Below are 27,850 nucleotides of genomic sequence, written 5' to 3'. Positions count from 1 at the left end.
TCTTTTTTTACTTTTTTGAGTTGGCGCCCCCTCGTATTGGATAATCCTTCGGGCAATAAAAAACAAGGATTAAACATTGGCCAAGATAAATAGGGTGAATTTTATTCACCACAAAATTCTTATTTTTACAGACATAGTTCATCGTGATAAAAGTACAAATTCTTAAAGAAAAATTGAGGGGCAGAAACATCGATACAGTCAGTTTTGACGGTTTAGTTTATTCGGGTACTATTGTGTGGGTGGGCATGAGAAAATCTCGGCAGTAAATCATATTTAAATTAATCGGATATTTAGATGGCTACAAAAAGGGTTGACAGAACAAACAACGAAATAAAACAAGAAAGTCTCGGATGTTTGGTCAAACCTTTCGAAAAGATACGAAGAAGAGAGACTGAAGAACTTGATTCAAGAATAAGACTGTTTGATACAGATACGTTTTTCTGGTTAGTAATCCTTTCCGCCCGGTAAATCAAAAACTCTAATAATATGTTACACATGAAATTTCAGCGATACCAATATTAAAAAGGCTTGCGGAAGCAAGTATCAAGTATCAAACTTTGCGGACAGTTCTCTTAGCGTTTTTTTACCAAGTACCTGTGGCGTGAGTGGATCTTATCTCGGCTTAAGACGGGAAATGTTTTAACTTTGTAAATAGATACATACATAAACGCGATACATTCAATAGCGTAGTTCAATATACGGATAAGCAAACGATCTGTTTTTGTTTTTTTTTTTTTTTTTTGGGGGGGGGGGGGGGTCACACAACAGACGCATCAATTAAAATGAGTTGATTGGCATGAGTTCATAGTCCTCGAACGTCAAATGACTAGAATAACCTGTAAATTCTAAAGCATACCCTGCTGCTAGTGAAAATTGTTTTTAAAACTGATAAAAATATCAAAAGGAGCATAATGGAAAATAAATTTTTAAAGGAAGAAGTAACAGAGAGCGCCATTTTCAACATAATTAGAAATCCATTTCTTTGTTGTTACTGTTGGAGCAGAATTCACCTACCTACTACTAGTCTACAACACTACAAAATGTCGGATATGATATTTGAAAAAGCGGGAATGAATTCAAATAAATCAGAGGCTTAATTCACAAGCAGACGGCTTTTTTCTACAACAGAAATCTTAAAGTCAGCCAACAGGAGCGACGATCTCACCCTTTCCCCCCAAAGAATATAATCAGGTGTAGAAAGATGAAAAATAGGGAGAAAAATATTTTATAGATGAGCGAAAAGTCAAGCTTGAACCTCCATCATCTTTTTTGTCTTTTCATGTAAAATATCAGCACGCCCTTTATCTGCCAAATGTGTTCAAAACATGAATTAATTTCCTCATGCTTCCGTTTCACCTTTCAGTCTCAGCCGGGCAAAATCTTCGAAAACGATGTCGTCGTCCTGTTCCATATGAGTCGTCACTTCACTAAACGGCAAATAAAGAAGCAAAAGAGAAGAATTATTTGTTGATAGAGCGTCGTCGACTATAGACTATTCTGTTTCACATGACGTTTTGGAAATGAAAGAGGAATGATAGACATTTTGGGAGCATAACCAAAATATGAATTATGATACATAAATGTTTAAGAAAAAAAAATTACGCGTCAAGTTGAATCAGGTTAGTATCCACTGGTACACAGTCACTTGGATCTTTTTTTGGACTCGCCACGGCTGTTGGAGGACGACTCGGCGGGGGACTATCTTCTGGTGGTTTCGAATGCATTAAAATAAACGGTAGCTCTGCAACCAAATCCCTGAAGAACAAAAGAACGCAAACGTAGTCACACAATTGAACCAGAAAGGGTTTGAGTATAACTTTACCCGCCCAAAGCTCCAAGGCATAGTTTAACTTTCACTTTGTACTGCACGATAATTCCTAGATTTTCTTTTTGCACTGGCTCTGTCAATCTGAAATAAAAATCAAACATATGAAACAATTTTTCTAATAATGGCAAAGAACAATTGTTTGTTATACTGACATAGTAGAAGATGCCAAATTTGTGTCTTCATGCTTCAATTGTCCATCCAGCGCCAGTCCCCGTTTGTCTTTATTGTTGGCTAAGAGAGGCGTTAGGTAGTAGATTTTAGACAAAGTGAATCCGGGTCCCACCGGGCAACTCTCCCTGCAATAACAAGCAAGAATAACATGGAAAATTATTTTCTTTGTATTAGATTTGATTCTATTCACAAGGTTTTATTAGCCCACCAATTTATCCTCAAGTCACTATGTCGAACCAATAACATTTCTAATAAGGTTCACAGAAGGGAAACCAAATATGAAAAATAATTTCCCGCCCTTCAACAAAAGAGGAAAAAAATATGCAGGGACTTACTCGCTCTCCAATTCGGCAACCGTGCATTTGTACTGCGCCGTAGAGAAAAGGCATATATCTGCAAACTGGCGAACTAGACAAAAGGAGGAAAGAAAAATCAATACACTATATCCTTAGAACCGCCGGCGAATAGAAAGAGTGGGCCACAACATCAGCTCATAAGAGGCGCACGGGGGCAGTGGCAACACGTTGCTCTCGTCACACTATTTACAAGCAACATCCTCATCACAATTTCTGTCTGGGTTTTGGGAGCTCCCACCAATCATTTTTTGGCACCAACGTAATGCAATTATGAATGCAATGCTACCATACTTACGGGATTTCATTTCATCGTCCAAATTCTTATGAAAATAATAATTGGAATTTTAAAGGAAAATGGCAGTATAAACTTTGGGAAATCATCAACAACTTTATAAAGAGAAGATATCACGAAGAAGAAAAAAATGGATGACTTACCAGAAACTTTCACTTTTTTGACACTTTTGTTTGAATTGTTTTGTATGTGAACGTTGATAGCGACCGTCTCGCCATGGTAATACAGTTCCTTATCAAGAGACGCTTCCAGGTGCAACTTGTTGGGACTCATCATGAACTCTTTGCTCACTTCCACTGATGGCTGTTCTCCCTGTTTACTTGGAGCATACATGATCTTTCGGATGGCCAGGCGAACAGAGTTCCTGTAAACAGGTGATAAAACAAAAAAACAATCGATTACCGTAACCATCATATATTATTACTTTTGACGCACAGCGTTGAATGGCAGTCTATTCTTTTCTTAAACGTACCTCTTGTGTGGTTTGTCCTCGTGTGTTTCACCGACGAAACACTTGAGCTCGTAATCAACTCCGCATGGTTTGCCCATATCGCCAGGCGCTGGCTGCAAAGTGACAGAAGCAGGGCAATGGGGCGGCAATTCAAAAAAAAATGGATAGGCATTAGGCCCGAGTTTCTTGAGCAGTCTCTCCTGAAAAAAAAGTAGACGAGACGATACATTCGTTACAATCGAATTATTTCACCGTTCACTCGAAGTCATATATTATGGATTGGAAGGACACTCAGAAACCGGAGCAATCTATGCCCAGAGCAACAACATAAATTCGATTGGTTCTAAATCCGATTAGGAAACTGCTAATGGCAGTTGCACTGCCGATCGATAACGATGTCATTCCCTGACATTTCCTCTTTCCCGTAAGGAGTTTTGAGTAATATGGCAACCGTCCGGCTGTCAAACGACACGGCTTGGTGTTAGATTAGCCGAAATGACATCTGGAAAGTTCATGCAGGTTGCAGGATGATGTATATTTACTCATCCAATACCAACGTTTTAATGAGCCACTGGTGACCATCTGCGTCTCTCCCTTGAAATATTGGCTCTGTTCTGGACTTTTTGATTGTTCAGACGGCACGGGACGATCGATAAAAGGCCGAAGTCGATTCTGTAAATGCTACTCTAGATGGTATATCACTGTGAATTTTAGACCAGTCATGTGTTTACGGATCGATGGTAAGAAAAGGGAGCCGGGAGGAAGGGACTAACAAGTTTTCTTGGCTTCGATCCAATGTGAAATGTGATCATAAATGGGTGGTAGTTGGCTTCGATAGAACAAGGAAACCGTAGGAGATATTTGATTCTTTTCGCTCATATTCCTCTGTAACGCAAGCGGCGGTCAATCAGATGTCGTACGCGCACCATACCCATGAAAATTGGGAATAAAAACTGGATCAAGTTTAACATGCCTACCTGCAATCTGGTTGGTGGACGCTTATTGGTCGGCTCGAGTGGAAAGATTTGTGATGAAGCCAGGTACAAGTCTTTGCGGAATGTAAGTCCGAGAACGTCCAGATCTTCGCGTCCATAGCGGAATGCGGCTAAGACGTGGCCGAAAACTTTCCGATCTTTGATGTAATCTGAATCCACCAAAACTACGCCATCTGTAGAAATTGAAACAAACATAGGAAACGTTGGCCAAGGTAGGATAGAAAAATCAATGAGCTCAGTCGACAACACGTTGCTTTTCCATGAGAAAACAGACATAGAAAACTTTCGGTATTGTGGAAACAAGAACGGGCGAGGTTAACCAAACCTCATCCTGCCAGGAAAACTTAAAGTCAAATAATATGTTAACTTAGAATTGCATCCCAATCTAGATTCCATTGAGAAAATCAATGAAATGACGGTTTTGACTAGTCGGGTTTTATTTCCAAGACCGACATTTTCTATAGGAAACGTTACGCGTTTATCTTCAAATAAAGCTACAAGAGTGCTCCGCATAGGATCATGGAAGAAAGGGGGAAGACTAGCGGAGAGCATGTGCTTATTATTGTTCAAACTTAGACAAAGAAAAATGAGAAATATCATGTACGTGAACTGACCTATAGGCTCCACGTGACTGACATGGTCGACGAAATCCCTTTTCCCCAAGTACACTGTGATCTGAAAAGTATGAAAAACATAGAATCAATACTACGAGTTTTGTTGTGCTCGCGCCTCGAGTTGAAACAAACATGCAAGCATCCAGAAAGCCGACGAGACAGGAAATACACTTAAAAGTTTAGAGGATTCTCAAGAGTAACACGGAAGGAATAAAACGAAGGCAAAGGTTTTTTGAGACGCTGCCACTATTCACTGACGAGTTGATTAAGAGTTATCTGAATTAGTCATTTCATATAAAATTGAAAAGCTCTAATGTATACCTTGCCGTTCGGGGAGCTCTTCTTGAATACCCTGTCAAACAGAAACAATACAGGAATAAATGGAGAGTCACAATGTGTACAGTTAAGCACAACCTTGGCAAGGTTGGGTTTGATAACGGAAAAGTAACAAGAGGAAAAGTACTTTAATAATCAATTATTCATGTATGCTTTGGAATATATCGACGGTATGTTTTGAAGAACAGTGAGCAAACTCGTTTTACGATAGAATACCGAAATCTAATCAGACGAGCTCCATCTGACGTTTCACAAGAATTCGATTGAAAAAGAACCAATCTTTCTCCGACCAAAGATGGGTCTGACAAGTGCCATCTTTCTTCAATAGCGATATACTGCATTGAGGTCGAACCAACAGCACTTGAGACATCCAGTCATTTTACTTGATTTTTTTTTTTACTTCCATTATTTATTAATTGAATTTGGTCTCCAGATGGAAAGACCATAATCGAATAAAAAGAGCGAAGGGTGAAAAAATGATTTCTTTTCCGCTTTCACTCGACTGAAAACGATAAGAAATACGACACAATTCCTCATAGCAGACGAAAGTCTTTAAAAAAAAACTTCTTTTCCTGAACGGTCGGTACAGACGGCCGATCAGTCGGAAACAGCCCAACATGGCGTCAAGCTATATTCGAATTATGACATCCCTCTCGTCCATATCAAAAAGAAACAGTGAGCATTTAACCAAAAGAAGAAAAAGCGCTAAAAATACTTGCCGTGTTCCAAGTCGTTTGCCACTATCGTCCATGTTGTCCGGGGTGTGTCATGAGTCGTGCAGCGAGGTTGAAAGTCAAAACACAAACACACACAACCCCACAAACACAAACAACAACAACTAACCCCAAAAGAAAAGAAATAACAACAAGCTAAAAGAAAACAACAACAAAACAACCGATGAATGGACTGGAAGGGTCTGTGGCTTTCGTCGTATTCCTGAAATCCGGAAAGAGGTTGTTGACCGGAACAAGAAATAAAACGAATAAAATAAAAAAAAAGACAAGATTAGTTTTTAAAACAACAACTTGTAAAGCTCTATAAAGAGTCGTGGGATAGAACGACAGAGACGAAGAGAAAATAAGAGTTTCCGACGCGAACCCACAACCAACACTGTCGAGTCCACTTGACACGACAGCAGCAACGCGTCTCGAGTCTGCGCCGCCGACCGTTTTTTTTTTCTCCTTTCATTTCTTCTACTTTCCTATTACTACTTTCGGGATTTACAGACAAACAAGGGGTGGGTAGTAGAAAGCTTTTAGACGATTCACCATGGATCTACTAATACCACCAGGTTGTAAGATATTCAGGACTGTAAGTGGAATCTGAGCCAGCAGGTCTCTTTTCAGGTGGGTTCGATATGAGCATGAAACATCACAGTCAAAAGTTCTAGATCCTTTAATATTCCAAAGATGTGTCCATCTTTTGTCAAGTAATAATAATACGTGAATCAGAAGTTGAAATCACAAAACGATTCCGTCCTCAATCTCAAGAGAATTATTGATTCAACAAAAAAGCAAAGGTCGGAGGATGCGCCAAAGATGCATGTAAGACAACACTCGGTCTCAAGTTGAACGTGGGTATAGGTTGGGAATGCCTTTCGTACGGGGATCGGGAGAAACAGAGTCGGTACTGCAATCAGAAACACCCAAAGTCTCAAGTGGATTTTAACAGGGAAGCAACTTTTCCCCGACGACATAAATATACACCCCAGTTTCCATTCAACGCATAAAACGGAGGCCTAAAATGGAGAAAAAAATCACACACGACTCATTAGCTACTCGTACAAGCAAAAGGGTTATTTGCGTTGCCTAAAATGACGAGAAAAAAAACTGTCAATGTCTAACAGCCGAAGCAGATCTGAGATCGGACTGGTGGATGTTGAAATGCCAAGCAAAGGGCATAATTTCGTTTATATGGTTATCTCACGGGGTCGATTCTTTTGAGGCACCGCATATCACCCAGTGCCGGAATTAGTTCCGCTTCCGCTTCACTAATAACGCGTCATCAAAACTTGGACGGAGACGTCAGACGCATCAATAGACGTCGGACCTCCTCTTTGGCTTTCTAGACTTTAATATAGAAACCTGGCGACGCTGAAATTCCCAGAAATCGCCCTGACTTTGAGCCGAGAAACCAATCAAGTTAAGGATAAACTGCGGATTTTATTGATATAGCTGTCTCGATTTTCATCAACTAGGATCCCTTTCCAATCTACTCTAATAACAACTTGGCAGAGAAGAATGGAAGAACCTTTCTTTTTATACGGGGAAGCAAATTGATTATGGAGACAGACGAGATTGAGTCCAGTATTACTCTGACAACCAATTACCCTATGACAAGAACGACTACAACAACGGAGTCTTCTGAATTTCAGGTAGAAAGTCAAAACGAGGAAGTCTGAGGAAGGCGAGTTCTCTTGTTTTGAAAACAGCTCGTTGGGTCAGTCTCAATTTCAATAGCCATGGAACTAAAGCAAAATCAAGGGAACAACGGCCCACGCACACTCTACACCATCGCGAATAGCACGATCTTGTCAATACAGTAGGAGCAGTAAAGCACTGATTGTTATCAATTACTGGAAATGTCCATAACCATTTGGGCGAAATCATTTCGAAATGTTTTTACTCCGCTTTGAGCTAGTGAACAGAAAAAAAAAAACTCCTATTTCAGCACTTGGATATTCTTGCTAGACTTTCGTCCGCTCCCCAGAGCGAAATCCAAACAAATCTTCAAACGGGAGTGGGTTGCCAAGAACGGAAAACATTGGGCGGGTGGACGGATGTAGTAGCGAGTGAAAGAAAACGGCAGCTTGTGCGCGTTGGAAGGGTGCGGAGCACAGAGAAAGAAAGAGCGTCAAGGGACTCGGCCGAACGGAAGTTACGATTGCCTCCAAAACTTGAGGCTCTTTGCAAGAACAAAATACCCATAGCACTCACTCAAATTCTACGCTTCGGGCGCAACGAATAAAATATACATATAAAAGACTGATTGATAGCTGGAGCACAAAGAAATCGACAGCGGTCTCGCTAAGGACGATCAATGCAAGATATTCGAGAGAACAAAGCTTTTCGCCGTCATTCGGCGGAAAGGCAACTAAATGAGGGCCAGTGTAATTAGTCGACTGGCGGAGACTTCAGTGGAATAAAAAGTTTTGAGCTTCCATCGAAGTAGAACCAATTCAGATTAAATACTACCTCCATAAAAGTATCCAATTCCCTAATGAAGAAATTAGTTAGTCATTGAGACAGAATCACACCCACAAAGAACGATAAGGATCGATACGTTGAATAAGGCAACGTCGGTATGAAATCTAAACGTGTAAAGAGAGGAACAGGTGCCCCGAAAAAATTGATTAGAAGGGCACGAAAGAGGGAAACGAAGAGAAATAAGAGAGAGGGCGAATGAAGGCAGAAAGAAGGAGAGAGCGAGCTCGCGAGATAAGAGACGAGAACGAGCCCGCGTTACAGATCAATACGTCGAGACCCTAGAGAGTTGCAGTGAGAAGCCAACACTGCAGACAGACAGCTCCGGGAGACAGATTATTGATACACAATACTGAGCTATTATTAAAGGTTGGCACAGTCTATCTGAGAGGGATGGACTGACTGACTGAATGTCAACGATGAAGCAGAACGAAGACGAAATTCGTACTGACTTCCGGGACACACGAAAGTGTTAATATGTCCAATGGAACGGACAACGAGCGTCTTCCTCAGGAAAGGAAATAGAATCCAAAGAGATGCGTTGATTCCATCGTCAGATACTGCCTTCTCTTTGGCGTCAAGAAGCAAAATTAGGACGGACATCTGCGCATTGGTCGTCATCACTAAGAGGGGTTGAAAAAAAACTAAAAACACGAGCTGTTGAAGTAGGAGTACTTAACTACACACAAAAATCTTTTCTTTTCTTTACGTTTCTTTCACGCACCCATGTTCTGAATGTTGAGGAAACGCGATGTGCGACTAACGAGGTAGTTTCATTTTTGAACCAGGATAGTTTGAAATTCAAACATCCTTTAGCTCTACGTTTCTATTAAAGTTTCATGAAACAGCATTTTTTTGCGTAAGGCGATGATGCTTAATTCCATCTCTCCCACAAATCTGTTGAGAGCTCCATCCCTTCTTTCTCATTGGGTCCAGATTCATCGAGCCTTCACCCAGATAGACTGAGTGGTATTCTGAGGCAAACAATAGGCCTTGGGATCAACTTACAGCAGAGGAAAAATTACCGAAACCGCAATTGATGTTCTGGGGAGCTTGCGTCTCAAAACAGGAAACGACGGATGGGCCTACCCTCTTCTTCAAACGACCGCAACCGGAAATGATGATTCGTCATTTCCTTCTTTTGTTATCTCCTTCCACTTTTCCTTCGTTTTCACTCGATTTCATTTCAACTATTAAAAAAAATAAAGTTTAGAATTAGCAAGCCCTTAGCGTGAACGGGTCAATGGACTTCGAGTATTTCACCCGCCTTTTTCTTAACTTGGTACAGGCCAGTTTTCGCTTAAAGATAATAGTAATCAAAGAAGAGGGGAAAACCATCGTTCATTTTTGCTCTCAAGATCTTATTAGAGCTGGCTCCTACTCTGTTCCCATCTGCGATCGCAAAAGGAAGCTAATGCCAAAAAAGAAATTGAAGAGAACGTATGGAATGCAGTTACCGGATGTAAGCTTATCACTTTGTCCGTCGCCAGAGAGCTAAGACAAGGTTGACAGGCGTAACCTACGCGTATAAGATAAGGGAAACAACTTATCTATTATGGAAATAAGAGCTAATGAATTTGGGGCAACAACATTCTGATTTGCCATTTATTAAAAAGCAATAGATAAAGCTCACATGAAATGCTTTAAATATCACATACCTATAAAGAATGAAAGTTGATAATGTTAAAGCTCAAACAAACATGGAACACATGGAAACTGTGCAAACATTCCAATGGCAAACTGTTGACACTCGATTTGTACTCAATTCACAAATTTAAAAAAAACAATAGCACCCTTAGCACAGATCTATTTGAAAACTTTCACCACAACAAAAAGGAGCAGCTGTGGTTTTGTGTTCATGTGTCTCTTATTGTCTAGCGATCCTAATTTCGAAGTGCTGATGATTTTACTATACAGATTTTGTCTGAAATAAACAAACTATATGACTCATAAGAAAAACTGCTCCGCAATTGACTATCAGTGGAAAAAAAGATAAACTTTAATTGAACAGAACACTGCAGACTAAATTCGACGTCTCTAGCTCTTGCACTCTTGCAGAGAAAAGAAAAATCTAGAATTGGATCGCACGTCTCTCGTTATAAGGATACAGAAGAATATTTTCAATTGTTGGGGAACAAAAATAACTTAAAATTGATTGTGTACCTATAAAAAAGAATCCAGCAAAACTGATACCGGACCAAGAGTTGAAGAGCCAAATAACACTGTTAACTCACGGTAAACACACTGAAGTTTCTTGTCTAGAATACAATGCTCTCCATTATTCGACGTTGCCACTTTCTTGTAAATACGCTTGGCTGACTGCGGTTTCAACTAAATTGTTTAAAAAAAACTTTTGCTTGATGATTTTTTTCCCAATTATCTACTATGTGTAGTTGAGAAATTAATTTATTAAAAAAAATACAGTATTATCGAAACATTTAAAATGGTTCCTATTCCTTTTTCCTTTTTTTCAGTAATCCACGTCCTTTTCTTGGCTAACTTCTGATACATAGTGTATCATTTGGCCAGAAGATGACAGGAGAGTGCAGCATTAAGCAAAAATGTTTTTGAATTCTGATCAATTTCACCCGAGATTATCGACGGCGTTATTTATCTGACAATCCCACACTTTTGTAGCAATTTTACCTCAATAAAGATTACATGTATGAATATGACTTTGTCAAAAATAAATTGGAAGCGTAAATCACAACAAGGCACAAAGACATGAAGTAGCCTTTGGGTCAGACGTCAGACTATTACTGGCTTCTTAAGTTTCATATGTAAATATTGGCTCGAGTGTCGAGTCTCACCATCATCATAATCATAATTTCTATGAGATAGAGTTTCAGAAAATCAGAAACAATTTCAAAAAAGCCTTTGAATGGCAAATGTGTTTGCATGCATCTATATATGAATGCATCATACTGTGCTGTTATGTTGTTTGTTTTTAATGATATTTATTTACAAGTTGCTGGTTTATGCGCCCAATCTAACATGCATACTGCATGGCCCTCACTCGCAGGCAGGCACGCGCGACCGCACAACACGAAGTCCAAGCGTCGACTTATTTTTTTGTTCTTTTTGATTTTTTTGTTTTCCTCTTTATGCGAACATAAAGATTACAGAAAAATAAAAAAGGCTACCTAGGAAACAGCAAAAAAAAATAGAAATAAATTCACATGCTGGCCACAGCAAGTGCATTATTTACCTGTGGGCGGAATAGATCAAGCAATAGACGAAGCTTTGAGAAAAAATATAACGATGTAAAAGACGAAGAACTCGCCAACAACTAATGACCTTTAAGAGTATGAACGGCAATCTTATATCGCTTCGGCCATCGAAGAGTTGTACTATAAACTGTAGACTTCAAATTTTACTTTTATTCACAAAAGCTCACGTATAGCTCTGAGAGATTGGTTGCTAGGATTCCAAGCCGCTCGCTCGAATCAGACGGACAAAATAATCCAAAATATTTGAATTCTAGCGGATTTCACGCTTACAGAAGCATAACAAAATAGTTGGACGGATCTGGGAGTATAATGTACTATATTCTACTAGGACAAAGCCGGTTTACATACATATATGATTACCAAGGAAGAAATGCATTTTTAACTAGTAGCTAAACTGCTAAAGGGCAAATGATCCGCTTAGCTGTATACAACATATATATACACACCATGTATATATACCGAGCTAATTCCAATTCGTGGTATAGAGATTCGACAAGATGGATCGTAATATTCTCTGTGGGTAGTAGACTGGCAGCATTATTTGACAGTTGTGTACGATTGGTACTAGCGATCAGAGAGGCATTTCTGCCAGTAGTACAATTTGCCTTATGTATAAATCGGTACGATAAAACTCGTGAAGATCAGCTTCGTTTCTAGGTAAATCATACTAGCTATATACTTATAGTAATTAGGTACTGCTCTGTTCGTGGTTTGTATTGTGCTTCGCTGTTTTAAATGAAAAGCGATGCTCCATTGCAGTTTAATATCCTGTAAACGCAATATCTAACCTGTACCGTTGGCATTATGTCGATTAGAAGTTGATGAATAATTACAACGATGGAGTGATGAGGAAGTCAACACTATAGCTGTTATATCAATAGAAAGTTAAACAAGAGTTACAGGAAACAACTAAAACAAAAGCGTACACTATAGAGATGCAATGCGTTGCATTCCGCTATAAACAATCAACAACAGTAATAAGGACTGAGGAGATGGGCAAATGCCCCCACTATATACCTGACAGCACGCACGAGTGAATTCTAGTTGCATTATTCACTTCATTCGACGAGCATTTCCCCATTCAATGCTGCTGAGGTAATTTCAACTGCAAACTCAAATAGAAAATGTGTTTGTGCATAAAACCGTACAAATAAAAACGTTAGAACAGTTAAATGAACGAATAGAAGTCGCCTCACATTCATCAATCATCCAAGATTGCACTTTGTATAATCGAAGTTGGTTGGGTTGGCAAGGGTGTCCACAGGCTGTTATTTCATCCAGGCAACTTGAATAGTTAAAAGGAACATATAGTCAGTTGGGCACGTGCTGTGCACTCGTTTTCTTTTCCGGGTATAAGAGTCAGGAATAACGCATAAAATACAAACGCTTCATTCGCGATATTCTCGAAATCAAATATACGTCAACGACAAAATGCTATACCTTCGTTAAAGGAAATAGTTAATCAATTATTCGTGTAGGCGTCCCACCTATATGTATAATATTGATGCACATTTCACTTCTAGCGGAGCGTGTGATTTAGCATTGCAATCGTCGCAGCTATTTCTACATTTCGAAGAAGACAACAGCACTCCCGAATTAATATGGCAGCACCTCTCGTTTGGTATAATATCCAGCCTCACGCATCAAGGCCTCTTCTTGATGCTCTTTTCTTCTTTATAATTGACTGTACGTCAATTGCACAGCCGAACACCTGCGATGCGGAAAAAAAGCCTTGATATAAAACTGGGAATATAGTACGAAAGAACTTATGATGTAGTGTGTAAAAATAGAACCTTTTGTGCGCGCTGCTCGGTGCGTATACAGATGTCCTCGTCTTATTTGCCATAGACATATACTTGAGGTTGTTTGTAGAGAGCGCACCGTCAGTGTTCGTTTCACTTCTTTTCTTCTACAGATATGAACTGAAAATGTCCCATAATAAGATTTAGGTCCTCACTAGACTCGGTGCATCACTTTTGATTCAAAAAAAAAAGGCCTTTCCTTCCCATGCAAGGATTTTTTTCCCCACAAAAAAAACAGCCATTAAATGCTCTATTGAGCGGATTCTTCTCAATAGACGCATATAAACTCTCAATTGCTTTTGTGTTGGAGTGCGAGTGCACACTCGAATGAGCTCGATTACAGGAGCGGCTCCATTCTTCTCTCGATTGGATTTCTAGGCCTAGAATCGATCTGAAGTCGAGAGGACGACGAAGCAGGAAATCTTTTATTTTGGGGTCTCTTATTCTCTTCTTTCCACCTACGCATACAGTACAGCCTAGTACAGTCAAACCCTTAAGAAACCGACTGATTCACTCTACGTCATATAGTCTCTAGTGCGGATATAGAGAGCTGAATAGCTAGGCGATCTTGTAATCCTATTTTTCCACACTGGTTCCCTATACCATGGAGACGACCAGATTGGCTTCTGGCCTTTCATGCCTTCCTCCCATTGCAACCACCAACTGTTCCATATATATTGATGGCTGTTGCCAAAGTCTGTCTGGAACAGGCGCTCATTTGTTACGGAAAACGACTGCGTGAATCAATCCAAATGTTCGCCTTTTCTCTTTTTTTCCGGTCCGGGAGGAACACTGAATTCATGGCGTCGACAGAAAAGGATTCTTCCGTTACACAGTTACCTTCCACAAAAAAAAAACCCGGGCGGGAACGCCGGAATGGATATATATGGACGTTTAATTCACGTGCCGGCAAATGTCCCCTTTAACCTTTTCTCCGGCTAGAAAAAAAATCATTTGAATGTCACTGACTGAATCAATACTATGTTGTCTTTAACTTGATAGAATTTTTCGTCGTTCTGGCGCAAGATTCGTACTTTTTTCCTGTTAAATCCAGATGAAGACAGATATACGTATATACACGCACATATAAAATGTTTTATAGACTCAAAAACTCGCAAAAACTTGGCTTTCTTCTGTGAATGAAAATGGAACGGATTGCATCTTTTGTCGTAGCTGAAAGAACTTGTGTCTGCTTTTGGCTTATATTTTTATGGACGACGCAATCTTCTCTTATCCTTGAAAATATCAAAAATCAATACGGCACTACAAACAACACTGTAAATTGATTAACACTGACTGGGCATTGCGGAAACAGTACGCAATTGAAATTTCCTTGAGTGTCCATCGGTGCATGCGACGCAATGTTGTAAATGCTAAGGAAATCAACATGTGAGGTACAAATTACGAATTTGAGCTTGTGTTACACCACCCAAAGTCCCTAATCGATATAGTATATTGCTTATTCGAAACAAAATGAAGCATTGATTTAGTCGACTGAACTGAAAACAAGTGATGGTTTTACTAGTGGTCTTTTTTCTTATTGGAATTATACTAATTACATTATAGGGCTACTTACAGTATAGCCCTATACTAGTATATAATATAAATCGCTTCGAATGTTCCCGCATTATTATTCCGGCATATTCATTTGGCGAAACTCCGAAGCGCCGGAGGATAAACCCTCTATGTGTACTATACTCGTTACCCACAAGCCAATGTTCAAATAAGTTATATATACCTTCACTATTCCCCCTCTCACTGCGGAATCTTATCAACTCGGTGCCCGAGGAGAGTCGGTCAAACCGTATAAATGTCACGTGCTGAAAACTCTTTCCCGCTCAAGTTCGTGATGCAAGTGTATTCCTTTCGGGTTCTCCAAGTAAATATTTTAAAGTTATAGTATATATTCCAGAGAAATCCAGCATATATAATATATCGTGTGATCTTGCATCGCTCATTCGACTCTGGCACGTACGCACCGTATAGTCACGCCCGGTTATAAAGGGGGAAGGGGCACAGAAAAACGTTTGGCAACAATCCTTCAGAATCAAAACTCGTCATTTATGAGAATGAATGAATATACGGGAGCATATACGGGCTGATTTGAGAATAAGGGGTTAGTTACACGTATTATGCATATGTGTATGGTAGGCGTATATACGCTGCCACTTTTTGGGGGATTTTCAAGGATATTATATGATTATACAAACCAAATACAGACGGAATGTGTTGCACACAGAAATGCTTGTCAAACAAGCGCACACGACACGAAATCAAATTATTTTGAAAAGAGTCGTTCCCAAAACAAATGTGTTGGAATACTGGCACGAGGAGAGGGGGAGTAATAGTATGCATATACAAAATACGCGTGTGTGTATGTAGTATATATACATTTAAATGAATTACAATGTAATACATATTTAAGGAATCTTGCGAACAAAATTCCATCCATCAATTTATGGGTGAAATTTTGGAATGATGCGTTTTCAGAGGAAATCTTTATCAGGTGGGATGGGACTGGAGAGATCGTATCGGACGTCGAGGAGGGATCGATCTGAAACGGGTCCGCTCATCTCCACGTTGGGCGACGTGATGGTGACGTAATCGCAGCACCTCTGGCGCTGCAGGGTGCCCGGACCGCCGGAATTGCCGGTCGGGGTATTGGCCACAACTCCGCCGGTACCGACTCCGCCCGACTTCAAAATCGTTGACGAGCCGTTGCAAGACGACGGCGGCGTCTGCAGGAAAAGGGTCTCGCAGTCGGTTTCACCGGGAGTGTGGCTCCGCATGATGCTTCCGTTGACGGAAGTCAGCATGCTGTGCGACATGTCGCTGACGGAGCGCTGCATATTAGCACCGGCTTGATGCTGGGCCAATTGCTGCTGCTGTCGTCGGCGATCTCGGCGGTAGTAAAGCCCGGCGAATGTCAGCACGTTGAGGATCAGCAGTGAGCAACCAATGGCTATCGAAATTCATTAGCATTATCTGGTTATTAGTTGACGTGAACAAAATTGATTATAGGAAGCTTAATTATACCTATCGTCACGCTCAGAGCCGTCGAGTAGACGGTGGAATCGCTTATGGCCGTGACCGAACCGGAGTTTCCGGCTTGCGAACCCTGCGGCGACGATCCGTTGTTGACTGTGGTGGTCGCGTTTGACGTTGACGGAGAAGCAGTTGGGGTGTGAGGCTGCGGGACGACGCAAGTGACTTCTTTGGTTCCGGAAGGCGTTGATCGCTCTTTAGTTACGTCTATGTATGACCCGTTGACCCACGCCGGCAGAGACAGGCCGGATCCAGTTCCGGCTGTTTCAAGCCCTTCGGGTGTCAGGATTCCGTGGCCTTGTTGGACGTCGTGCTGGCCCGTCCGCTGCAACTCGGGCAGCAATTGCAAGAGGACGGCCATGCGATGAGCACGGAATTGACTTTTCATCTTCGGCTTGGATCCTGTGGTTTCAATCAAACGTTGAGAATTTACGAATCAAATGAAAAATTTATAAAAGTATAAACTCACCAATTTCCATGTACTTTCTCTGTTTCTTATCGTACGGCTCCCAATTGACGCTCTTGAAACGATTGCGCTCCTTGGACAAGCGAAGTTTCTCATCTTGCGGTTCGTTTGGATTCCTGTTGTCGCAACAAACAAAAAAAACGAACGGAAAAAAGATATGAATGGCTTTGACCCAAGAATCAATCGATATCATTTTCGTATTGATTCGATGCACGCTTTCTATTAAGTCAATAATTAACACAAAAAGTTTCAATAGATCAAAGGGCAACCCCCGTTAGCCGCAAACAGCATTGACATTGGTTTTCTTTTTTCTTATATTTTTGCTCGGCGCTTTTCACTTGTGCGCTGTTGACTTCAAAACTTTTGCGACCCCGGCCGTCGTCGTCGTCGCTGACGACACAGCCAAACTTTACAATCACACGGTGTGATTTTTTCTTCTCCCGACAGAAAACTTAGAGCTCGACCCGGCCCTCCATCCGTCAAGCGCCGTCAAGTACTGTATGTATTTCGGAATGACAATAGTTTAGATCAAACTTGAATTCTACTCATTTCTACCAGCCACTAGCTGGCAGAAAAATAATTGCTTTATGCAAAACATCCGAGTTCAACTCGAGAGATGAAAATAAAAAATTTACAAAAGATAAATATTTACGTACCTTACTCCTACTTATACACAGCTTGTTACTTTATCAATATTTTATCAACAAAATTGCGCTTGCGAAGAAGAAAGTTTATAATGTAAAAGCATTTGCGGATTTTTCATCCGAAACTTTGTAATTAACCTGAATGAAATTGTCTCTTTCCAAACAAATAGATTTGTCTATTTGATTATCACTTTTTGTCGGCAAATAGTCTCCATCGATTTCCGACTGAGAAATCTCTTTTCCTATATCACAAAATATCCTTTCGTGAGATGTAGACGTCTGTATACGTACTACTATATATTTACGGTGTAATACGATCTAAGCTTTTAATACATTCTTGTTTCCTTTCGCCGCGTGATGGTGATTGTTATAGAAGAGCAACACTGCGCTGGATAAAACCGTGTTGGGGGATAACACGTTCTGGCGACAGAGTCCCATCGCCGACTCTCTCTCCCGGATTGAAACTGGGAGAGAAAGATTCGTTTTGGAAGCGAATGATGGATGACAACAAGAAGTGTAATCCCGTGTAATCACAATGGACGCAACGGACCGTGGGACCATCTATATACATCATAGCCTATTAAATGTTATTACCGTTACAAAGATATCCGACTGAGACTTAACGTTTTTTTATGTGTACGCTTTCCGATATTCTCCTTGCCCGAAACGATCTCGTGCTGTGTATATTACTCGCTATTTCGCAGGGCTCGTCCTTTCTAGCTACTTCCTTTGTCGTTTCCCTTTGTTCTTTATATGCCCCTCAGAATCGAACACAAAAAGTTGCGCAATAAGACTTACCCGGAACGAGCAAAGTTGGCGAAGAGAGTCATGATGGCTTCCGAATAGGAAGCATCCTGCTTACTGGAGTAATTACGGTTGTACGGTTGCTGCTGCTGTGAGTAGCTTCCTCCTGAAGTAACTAATCCATTGGTCGTCAGCAAGGCCGAGCCGAACACTAGCGACAACTCTAAGCCGTGCACAGCCTGCGGTCTCTGCGAGAATCACCAATAAGGTAAGTTGTAATTATTAGGGTTATATTACAGTGCTCTATAGACATAGTATAGACTTTTGTGTTTCAAATTGAGAAATAGAGCGTACAGCGACCCCGATAAGGAATCGAATAAAATTACACGAATTTTATCGTCGACAATAAAAAAAGAAAAGAAACACGATCGTTTTTTTTTTAATCATTAGAACTTTTTTTTTTAGTGCCGGAATATAATTCCACCATCGATTGTAGAGCATATATATATCACATTACTATGTAGAGACCGGCTGTTGTAAAAAAAAAGGTCTGTTCTTTGTCGCCGTATTTAGTTATTCTTTTTTTCGCCATCAGTTTATTCCCATCCATTTATTATGTAGCTGCTGGATGGAAGAACGACTATATAGCGGGGCTCGCATATAGACACTGATGAACTTACGATCTCGTGTTATTGTGCTGTGTGCGAGAGAGAGAGAGAAAGCGAGAGCGAGAGAGAAAAGAGAAACGAGTGAATAGTAAAGGAACTAAGCAGCACTTTAGGGGAGGTCGGCAATAGCGATAGCGGCAATAACTTACTAATGACCCGGCGGGTCATTTCATGCTGTCGAGAAATTGGCTCTGGAATTGCGAGCTTTAATTCAATGCGCTTTTATAGAGTTATACGTCTCTATACGCACACTACTCGACATCTAGGCACTTTCCTATGCGGAAAAATATACGCTACCCCGCCCCGTTCGCACTCCACTCAGTCGCTTTAAGTACAGCCTGAAACTACCAATTCAGGTACAATGAACGAAATTTACACCCGACCGTGTCTATTGACACAGTGAGCGGAGACATCAAACATTCAAACATTCGCATCGATCCCTTCGTTATTGTACAAAAGTGCCGGAGACATTCACGGGTATAAAACGGTTGGCATATGCGTGTCACTGCCCAATTATCTCTCTACGTGTATAGTACTACGGCGTTCAATAAAATTGTGCGCCGTTTGGCGTTATTTCCCCCCCCCCCCCACGCCAACTGACAAAAGGAGGAAAATTGAAATTTTCTTTAAAAAAGAAGAAGGGACTATTTCAATATTCTTGTGAGACTGCACTACGTGCTCAGGGGAACAGCAGATGGCCAAACATCCGCGACGACTTTGGCACACAGTGACAGTATGATACAACCGTATGGAGGCAGGCAGGCAGGCTGGCTGGCTGCTGCTTCGTTTTCAAGTTTGGCAAAACCTTCTCTTCGAAAAGTTGAGAGGGGATAGTATAGTGTAACGTCTTCGGTCCAGTTGGTACGCGCAGCCTGGTCCCTCGATTCATTATTCGTATCGTCACAATAGCAGCAGCAGCAGTTCAGCAGCATAGCTATGAAGTTGCATGTATTTCCGGAAGGAAACAGTTACTTTGGCGGGTGTATAGAATAGGCTCCAGCAGCAACTAGGTGCAGTGCAAAGAAAGGCTCCCTTGCAATTGAAGTGACAAGTTTCCCTTTTGCTGACGTCGCCTGTATGCTAGATAACTCTCCCGCCATTGGATGCGGAACTGAAATAAAGCAGTTGGCCCTTGCGGCATCCCATATCTTTCATCAGTTTGTTCGCCTTCGCCCATTCCGTCTCCATCCGCTCTTGTCCAATATTCAAATTCTGCCCCCGCACACGCTCGTGACTTTTGCCAATAACTTTGCTAATTGAGAGTTGAACCCTGAACGAGTCGAGTGGCTTTATGTCGTCATAAACGACGTCATATATACATGTATAAAAGACGCCGACCGCATCTCCAACTGATGCATCTTTTTTAAAAAAATTTTTTATTTTAATATATGTTTCTTTGGATCCTATTCGCCTCCTTTCCGGCTTGGAGAATATGGCGGTCGATAATTCGATAAAGATGACTTGGACCGTTACATCCGGTTCAATACACACGGATCGCTATCTGGAAAGCGAAAATAATACAGACATACATAAAGATGAGCTGAGCTATATAACTAGCCCTTATATACGGAGAAGAGAGGGAGAGAGAGAAAAAAATGAAGAAAGAACATGGCGGATTTCAATTTCGCATGTGGTTCCACTTGTGACTCCCTCTATCGCTTCGATCTAAAGGGTTTATATGTGCCATATCTCCAAAGGATCTGGACATAAAAGACACAGAAAGTGAGAAGGGACTAGTTTTCTTTTTCTGCTCATATCCAAAGCTCGTTGCATATGAAATTTCCTGTCGCATATCGTTTTCTCTATACTATCGCATTACTTTTTTTTTTCTTTTTACAACGTTTCGCAGCAGTTATAAACGTTAGGTACTTGGCAATAAAAATTTTTTTTTATCTATCCGTCTAGCCAATTTTCTATGGAAAAGTTTGATCTCCATTTTTTAGAGTGCTTTCCATTTGAAGGAAAAAAACTCGAGCGAAAAAGAGAAATAAAAATTTCGGTTCCAGTTGAGCAAAGATTCAAAGAAGAAGAAAATGAGTCCGTCGTCTGATACCTGAATAATGGCCGGATCTATGACGTAAAAGTAGCTGTTTTTATCTGGTGAAGTGAGCGTGTCGCCCAACAGGATGGCCGGCGCCACAAACTGTCCGTCGCTCAGCGCCTCCACAGTCGATTCTCGGATGCTGATGGGATGTTGCACTGTCCGCTCCCAGTCCGTGTACTCGTTGACCAACGTCAGGAAGATCTCGGTCTGGTGGAACCGGTAAGTGTCGGCTACAAACGACCGGAGCAGCAGGTCCCGTTCGACACCGTCCAGTCCTTGTTCACTGGCCGATTCCGACAATTGGAAAGACGATTCGAATCCGGACACACCAAAGAGACAATCGTAAGTGGGCCGGCCGTCTTCGCTCCGCTTTCTCGGACCTCCACTTCCCGACGATGACGACCCAGTGCCGAAATGTTGGCCACGGATGACCACACCGTCGATGCTCGGTCCGAATATGGTGCGGAACCGACGGAAGGATCCCGGCCGTCCCACTTTGGCCGCCGCTTGCTCGATCCGCTCCAACGGGGCGTCGCGCAGACAATTGAGTATCGTCTCCGAGTCACTTCGATCACCAACCAAATGGACGCAGTCAGCCGCTTGAGCCACTTGAAGTGCCACATCGTTGGCGTCGTTAACCAGCGCCCAAGACGCCAGCGCCGATCCTGACATCATGATTCCGCGATGAAACAAACCTGTAAACATCCAAATAGTAAATGAATCAATTGAGTCCCGGCGTATAACAGTAAGCCCGGATTTTTATTATTGTCTATTCGCCGAATTCCCGAAACTGATAAACACAATCAAGACGCGCCAGAGAAGAGCGACGGGAATAAAAAAAGTTTTGCTATGCCTCTTCGCATTAGTTTATAGGATACGCCATACACAGTCAGCCATCTGGTGCTGCATGGATTCAATAGAAAGAGAGAGAGACGAAGTTACGACGATGAGCTGGTGCTGGGCAACTTTTTCATCCCAAACTAAAGAGAGGCAAGGCTATCCGAGATTCCAAGCTGCGTCTATATTATACCCGACGCCGATAATCCTATTAAAAGTTAGCTATGAAAAAAAAAATAAAATAAAATAAGGGAAGAATCGGGGAGGAAAATAGGGAGACATCTTCGCCGTTGGAATTAGTAATGAACGTATCAGCACTGCAGTTTCTGCCCCAGCAGCTCATGCACGTTGCAGGCCTTTTACGCCAGCGACCCCAGACGATAAATGAATATTAGGACACAGTGGGGTATACATTTATTACGACTGCCGCTACGTCTAACTCTCATCGTGACTTTTCTAACCGCCGCCGCCGGCGGTGGCTGCGGGCGTTTGATCTCTACCGGGGATTTACAAGAGTCTGGCAGCGGCGGCGGTGCACAAGTATAGATAAAAGGAGACAGTCCTGCCTCGCCAAAAACCCAAAAAGTCAAGCAATAAGTAAAGCAAAGCTCGTCTGCGGTTGGAGAATGGAAAACCTATGCAAGACAATGTGTATAGATTGTCAAGGGGGGGGGGGGGGGGGAGGCGAGTAGCAGCCCGGGAAATGCGAGGAAATATCCGAGTCGTCTAAATCACATGCGTGCGACTTGGCCGCTGCCGCCGCCGCTGTGCTTCAACTGGCCTCCAAGAGTAGTAATGAACACCCCATACATCACGGGAAGATGTTTGTTTTCTTTTTCTACTTCTTCTTTCATTCATCGTGCACGCTCTTTGTTATTTACGCGACTCGGTACGATGGGGCTGCGTCAACAAACGGCCGGATTATGTGGGTCTTCATTCAAGAGACGCCAGGATCTATTTGGGGGAACATTTCTAAAAGAGGGACGTCGTAAAAGGAGGGAAGCCGATTCTTTACTCTATTTAGAGAGAGAGAAAAAGGTCCATATCTGGGCTTTCAATCGAGTGACGGCGGGATTTTGTCCAGCAGGCCATCCATTTGTCCATCCCTGGCAATGTCAAAGAAGACGGCATACATATAGCTCCGACTAGCTCTAGATTGATCGCTAATTAGTGCATTCGATTCGCCATCCGCTGTGCGTTTCCTATACGTGCCGCTCTTCATCATCCGATTTTCTTTAGGCAGCACACACACACAGCAGCAGCAGAGACCATGTTGTGTACACATACACACAGAGAGACCCAATCCATAATCCAGCTCACTGTGGATGTGGTGGTGAGTCTAAGCTTACGCAACACAGCGTGGAAGCGCAACAGCCGCAGACGAGCATCAATCACTGTCTCGCCGTCTTTTCTATATCTATATAAAGAGATCTGCGGCTATTAGCGTGTGGCCGCGGAGCTCGGCTGATGGTTTGTCTGCTTCGCTACCAGTATAAAGGATCGGTTCGGTTGAAGATGTTGCTCCAGACCCTAATATGCTGGCCGAGGCACAGCGGCCGCTCTGCTCTACACCCAATCAATACGCAGGGCCAGACAGAGAGTGCAGTAAAGAAATTCCGAGGTAAAAAGAGAAAATGCGGGGCTTTCGTATTGTGTAGCATGTGCCTTTTATAATGGAATAAAAAAAGAGGACAACAAAAAATAGATCGATATCTTTTCGCCAAAGCTCTCCACTCCCGCATTTGGGGGAAGAAAAAAAAGATGAAGAAAAAAAGTTTCGATTTTTGCCAATTCGGTCAACACAATTTTACGAGTTGTTTTTCTTTTGTGTCAGAGAGGGGTGTTTTTGATCCAGACTGAAAGGGAATAGAGATAGTAGCGAGCCATTCCACCCAATCCCCTAGTAGCAGCCGTAGCTTCCACTTTCGGATTCCAAGAATTGAATCAAAGAGAATAACAAAATCCGTCGGCCAGATTGCATGTAGTCCTCTGAAAACTCTCTCGAGTAACTCCTCGATTCCAGACACTTCGAAGAAGACTAGACCCAATCCTACAATGTAGACATCCTATTTTTTTGTTTGTTCCTTCTTCGCGGGCAGCTTTTCTCGGCACTATGCCCATGTAAATCCTGGTCAAAAGGCACTATTCGCAGAAATGCCGTGTGGGACGTACCATACACATCTCGAGCTGTTGCTGTTATTATTTGCCAAAGTTTTTTGGCTCTGTAGGCCATGATTAAGGTGACTTGGACTGAGAGAAACTGGACTGCATGACCCCCTTCCAACTCGATCATCCCAAATCTAATTAACATGATAATGCATTACTGGCTTATAACGCGGAGTGAATTATTCCAGTTGTCGGGGGGCAACAACGCTCGCGGGGAATAAAATATAAGAGCAAGGGGGGAAAAATTAAGAGTATAAATTTCGGAGGTCCTAATAATTCTGCTGACTCTGGCACTAACGCATATTTATGTGTGTCGATTCTATCGCTCTTTCGAAACCTTTTCATACGCACCGAATTGAATAAGAAATCGCCAAGTTTTTCTGTCGGCTATGTCCACAATAGCCTTAGGGAAGTATAGACTTTTAGGTAACAAACAAACCCACAACGTAGCACTTTCACTTTTATTGCAAGTTTGGATTCAATTTTGTCCTGGCAAGGAGATTTCCCTGTCGACCTTTGTAATACTCACAATAGGGAGGAGGGAGAGAGTGGCTCGAGACGTCACCCGACATCAGACGGAAAAAGAAAAGTTACTTACACGGCGATTTCTAGATCGTATAGCCATATACGAGTATTTGATCTGAAGAAGCCCTCCCTTTATCCGAATTGTATGGCCAGCGGCTAATACTCTACCAGCAGTGTCCAGTTCCTTTCTTTTCCGACTTTGTACAAACACAATTTTTTTTTTATTTCTTTTTTTTTGTGTGTGTGCCAGACTGAGTGAGTCCATATAGGCTGGTAGAAGAAGAAGAAGAGGTCACAGCTGCTAGTCACACGCGGAATAGAATAGAATTCTCTCCTTTGGCAAATCTCCGCCACAAGATATTCTACATATGTGCTGTTTGCTCTTATTGAACCAGCTGGCGTATTGGCTCCTGGCTCACACAGTTCGGGGAATGTGCATACTGAAATTTTGGGAGGGCGAAGAATATATATATCGCGCGAGGTATCAACACCAACGGCTTCTTTTCTTCCTGGAATAAGGGCAGAGAGAACGATTTGTTTGGCAGCCTAGGCGTGTCGAATAACACGCGAAAGAGACGTCGATGTCGAGGTGAGAGATGAAAAGGAGATGGAAGTTACTAAGACGACGGTATAGGTATACATCCATCTTGCTAAAGCTTAGACAAGCACAAACAGCCTGGCGCGATATTTTCTCAGAGACTTTGGGCGAAAGGCAAAAGTCGAATGGCAAGGAAATTCAGTGGGCACGCCTGTATACGTCGTTTATCGGGATATCCTGAGCCGCATAAAAGCAATGATCTTTGACATTTCAAATGCGGTTTTTTTGGGGAGAGTTGGTGAATTATGTGAACTACATAAAGGAATTATTAACTGACGCGCGTATTTCAAAAGCGGCGTTACGCAATCGAATAATAAAGGCCGCCGCTGGCGGGGTTTACGTTTCGGCATATATCAATCAAACGAAAACTCTGGCGTCATGTTTTGAATAGTCCGAGCGTCACGGCGGCGTGTGGCATTTTTCAAATAATCAGGTTTTTCAAGCGCCCGGCAATTAAGCCTCAAGTCAACTGAGATAGATCTGCGCCCTTCCCCAATTCAAATAGGCGCGCACACACACACACACATCAGATGGAATAAAGGGGTGTGTATGGTACGACGAGACAATCAGATTTCCCCTTTGAAGAGTGTCGACGAAGCGTCATCGCTCTTATACGAACTGTGGAGAGAGAGAGAAAGACGGGGGATCTATGATGGAGAATAGAATAGATTCGCTTTTCTTTTCTCCGTTCGTCGCCTGTGTGGCATCAGCAGAGTCTGACAGGCGTGGCCTTTGATTGAAATGGGAAGAAAAGGGGGGAAGCGAAGAAAAGAAACGGGTTGTCCCCTCTATCTGCTGCTGCTGGTTTTCGCTTGTTGTATTTAAAGTCTCACCACCACCAAAGCCGCCACCACTCTTTGCCTCGGCGACCCTCTCTGTCTATATCTATCTATCACTTTCCGCTCAAGTAATGGGAGCCGAGAGGAAATCAAGCGAGCAGGGCGGAATAAGCGGCCCCTGTGCAAAGAACTAGTGTCTACACGATAGTGCCCTAGGTCTGCAGGTCTTAAAAAAAAAAAAGAAAAAAGAGAAACCAATTACGAACGCGTGGCGAAGAAAATCAAAGAAATAAGCGGCTGGCATCCTCTGCTAGCTGAAGCCGAACTAGAAAATGACGTTTCTTTATCTTCACCGGCTCTCTTTCCTCTTCTTCATCCTCGTCCTCTTCGTTTCATTTTCTTATTTCCTTTCTTCTCTCTTTTAAACTCAGACAAAAGACGTGAGAAATTGGAATTCAGACAAGTTCGCCCTGACGGCGATTTCTCGAAATGAGAATTTTTAAGAACAAAAAAAAAACCGCCCTGGAAATCATCAAAGGGATTTCCAGCATTCTTTTTTTTTCGATGACGTACGTTAGTCGAATAGGTAGAGATAATGAAACACTTGTTACCGTTGACGACGGCAGGTGACGTCATCAGGAAATGAACACAGGCTGCACCGGCTCCGAATCCGACCAGCGTCACCCGAGACGGATCTCCGCCGAATTCTTGAATGTTTTCTTGAATCCAATGCAAAGCTTCGCCGTGAAATAAACAAAATAGAGATAAAGAAAAGAAAACAAAAGAACTGTAATCAGCATCGAAATCAACCGTCTAAACATGGCTATTAGCTCGTCAGAGAGAGAGAGAGAGAGAAATAATTAACACGCTACACTAGGTAAAGCCCTTTTAATTACATTAATACTCTACAAAAAAGAAAAAGAAAAAACAGAACCGACAGTTTACTTTACACATTTGTGGGGATTGTGTGGGCGCAAATGCAATTAAAGTTTAGATATAAATACCGGCAACTTGATCCATTAATCCAAAGTTGGCCAAACGAGGTTTGCCCTTCGGCCAGCGACCGATGTTGAGGAAACCTGCGGATAAACAAAATATGGACAGACACTTTGATTAGTCATAATATTTTGGGTTTATTCTCTTTCCAACGACATGCCAAAAGACAAAACATACTGCATTACTTTTTAATAGTCTACATTTTTTCTTTGATATTTTTTGTTGTTGGGCGGCGTAGGGAAGCCGGAAGAGTTCGCAAACAAAGAAATGGTATACCATAACGACCGCAAAGTTTCCTTTGATCATCCTGGCTATGTGGACTGCTCTATAAATATACGCACGAAACTAATAATGTAGGCCGTTTCCCGTGTTGCTTATGATATATGTATAAACAGACTGTGTATAGCACAGATGCAAAGTGCAATAAGTTGCGCTGCATTATTATGAATTCAAAGTTATGATTCTCACTGAATCGCTCGACCGAGAAATTCTCAGGAATACGAACGACAACTCACATCATCTTTCTCTTTAATAAACCGTCCCACTGTCTCTTCACTCCTTTCACACACAACAAAAAAAAATACACAGTTCAGCCCACGGTTATATTCTGGTCTAACCTATACGCATGGGTGGCGAGCTGGCGACCGTTGGGCGACTTTCGTGACTGACTGCATCACACGTCAACGGACTTGCTTATGGTGGCAAAAGGAATGGGGCAAAGTTCATATAGTAGTAGTAGTAGTGCTGCCAGTCGGTTTGCACCCAAGTTAATTGCAACCGAATTATAAGAGCCGCGGCATCTCCCTAATGGTAGGCCAGCAGCCTGTATTAGGTTACGAAACTTGATGATTTAGGCGTGCATTCACTAATACGCTCTGCTGCACTGGACGACGACTGTAATACCGCGTTTATTAATCATCAAATCTGAATATCTGCGCGCGCAGTCCGCCGCATCGATCTCTCCCGCCATCGCATCGTTGGCAATCAAGTTTTAGCCTATACATCTATAGATGTATACATTTTTACGTATAGGATGCATCCATCTGGAGCGAGAGTTCGA

The 27,850-nt window shown here is 42.0% G+C and overlaps 2 protein-coding genes across 7 annotated transcripts in view; both read right to left on the bottom strand.

Moving 5' to 3' along the window:
- Positions 1 to 754: 754 nt before the first annotated feature.
- On the bottom strand, positions 755 to 10,547 carry LOC124314739 (beta-arrestin-2-like). 5 transcript variants are annotated; one of them, XM_046780079.1, is made up of 13 exons: positions 10,410 to 10,519; positions 9,255 to 9,436; positions 5,763 to 5,979; positions 5,029 to 5,059; positions 4,708 to 4,768; positions 4,076 to 4,266; positions 3,120 to 3,298; positions 2,791 to 3,011; positions 2,335 to 2,407; positions 1,981 to 2,127; positions 1,823 to 1,909; positions 1,603 to 1,755; positions 755 to 1,427 (listed from the first exon to the last, which is right to left on the bottom strand). In XM_046780079.1, exons 3-13 carry the CDS (start codon positions 5,792 to 5,794, stop codon positions 1,340 to 1,342), a joined length of 1,263 nt encoding a protein of 420 aa, XP_046636035.1. In that variant the 5' UTR covers positions 5,795 to 5,979; positions 9,255 to 9,436; positions 10,410 to 10,519; the 3' UTR covers positions 755 to 1,339. The 5 variants fall into 5 exon arrangements, with proteins under 5 accessions (XP_046636035.1, XP_046636034.1, XP_046636033.1 ...); XM_046780078.1 differs by having other exon boundaries at positions 9,272 to 9,436; XM_046780077.1 differs by lacking the exon at positions 9,255 to 9,436 and having other exon boundaries at positions 10,410 to 10,547.
- Positions 10,548 to 15,116: 4,569 nt separating this feature from the next.
- LOC124314647 (neuroligin-4, Y-linked-like) overlaps positions 15,117 to 27,850 on the bottom strand; it is a 43,067-nt gene continuing 30,333 nt past the window's right edge. For both annotated transcript variants that reach the window (XM_046779904.1, XM_046779903.1), the window contains exons 5-11: positions 26,799 to 26,873; positions 26,406 to 26,531; positions 20,899 to 21,584; positions 18,232 to 18,425; positions 16,793 to 16,905; positions 16,315 to 16,725; positions 15,117 to 16,240 (exon numbers count right to left, since the gene is read on the bottom strand). In XM_046779904.1, coding sequence (XP_046635860.1) covers positions 15,765 to 16,240; positions 16,315 to 16,725; positions 16,793 to 16,905; positions 18,232 to 18,425; positions 20,899 to 21,584; positions 26,406 to 26,531; positions 26,799 to 26,873 — 2,081 coding nt within the window. In that variant the 3' untranslated portion in view covers positions 15,117 to 15,764. The remainder of the gene's footprint in view (positions 16,241 to 16,314; positions 16,726 to 16,792; positions 16,906 to 18,231; positions 18,426 to 20,898; positions 21,585 to 26,405; positions 26,532 to 26,798; positions 26,874 to 27,850) is intronic.

Source organism: Daphnia pulicaria, chromosome 10, assembly GCF_021234035.1.
Source record: "Daphnia pulicaria isolate SC F1-1A chromosome 10, SC_F0-13Bv2, whole genome shotgun sequence".
NCBI lineage: Eukaryota > Metazoa > Arthropoda > Branchiopoda > Diplostraca > Daphniidae > Daphnia > Daphnia pulicaria.
The sequence above is the reverse complement of the archived record's forward strand: the minus strand, read 5'-3'. Positions and strand labels throughout refer to the sequence as shown.

Bases quoted from the DNA above. Each gene is read 5' to 3' on its own strand.
- LOC124314739 (XM_046780077.1), bottom strand. From the start codon at position 5,794: ATGGACGATAGTGGCAAACGACTTGGAACACG. The intron at 4,267-4,707 runs GTCAGTTCACGT...CAATTTCTACAG, and splicing joins CAGTCACGTGGAGCCTATAG to ATGGCGTAGTTTTGGTGGAT. The intron at 3,012-3,119 runs GTACGTTTAAGA...ACCTGTTTACAG, and splicing joins GAGGACAAACCACACAAGAG to GAACTCTGTTCGCCTGGCCA.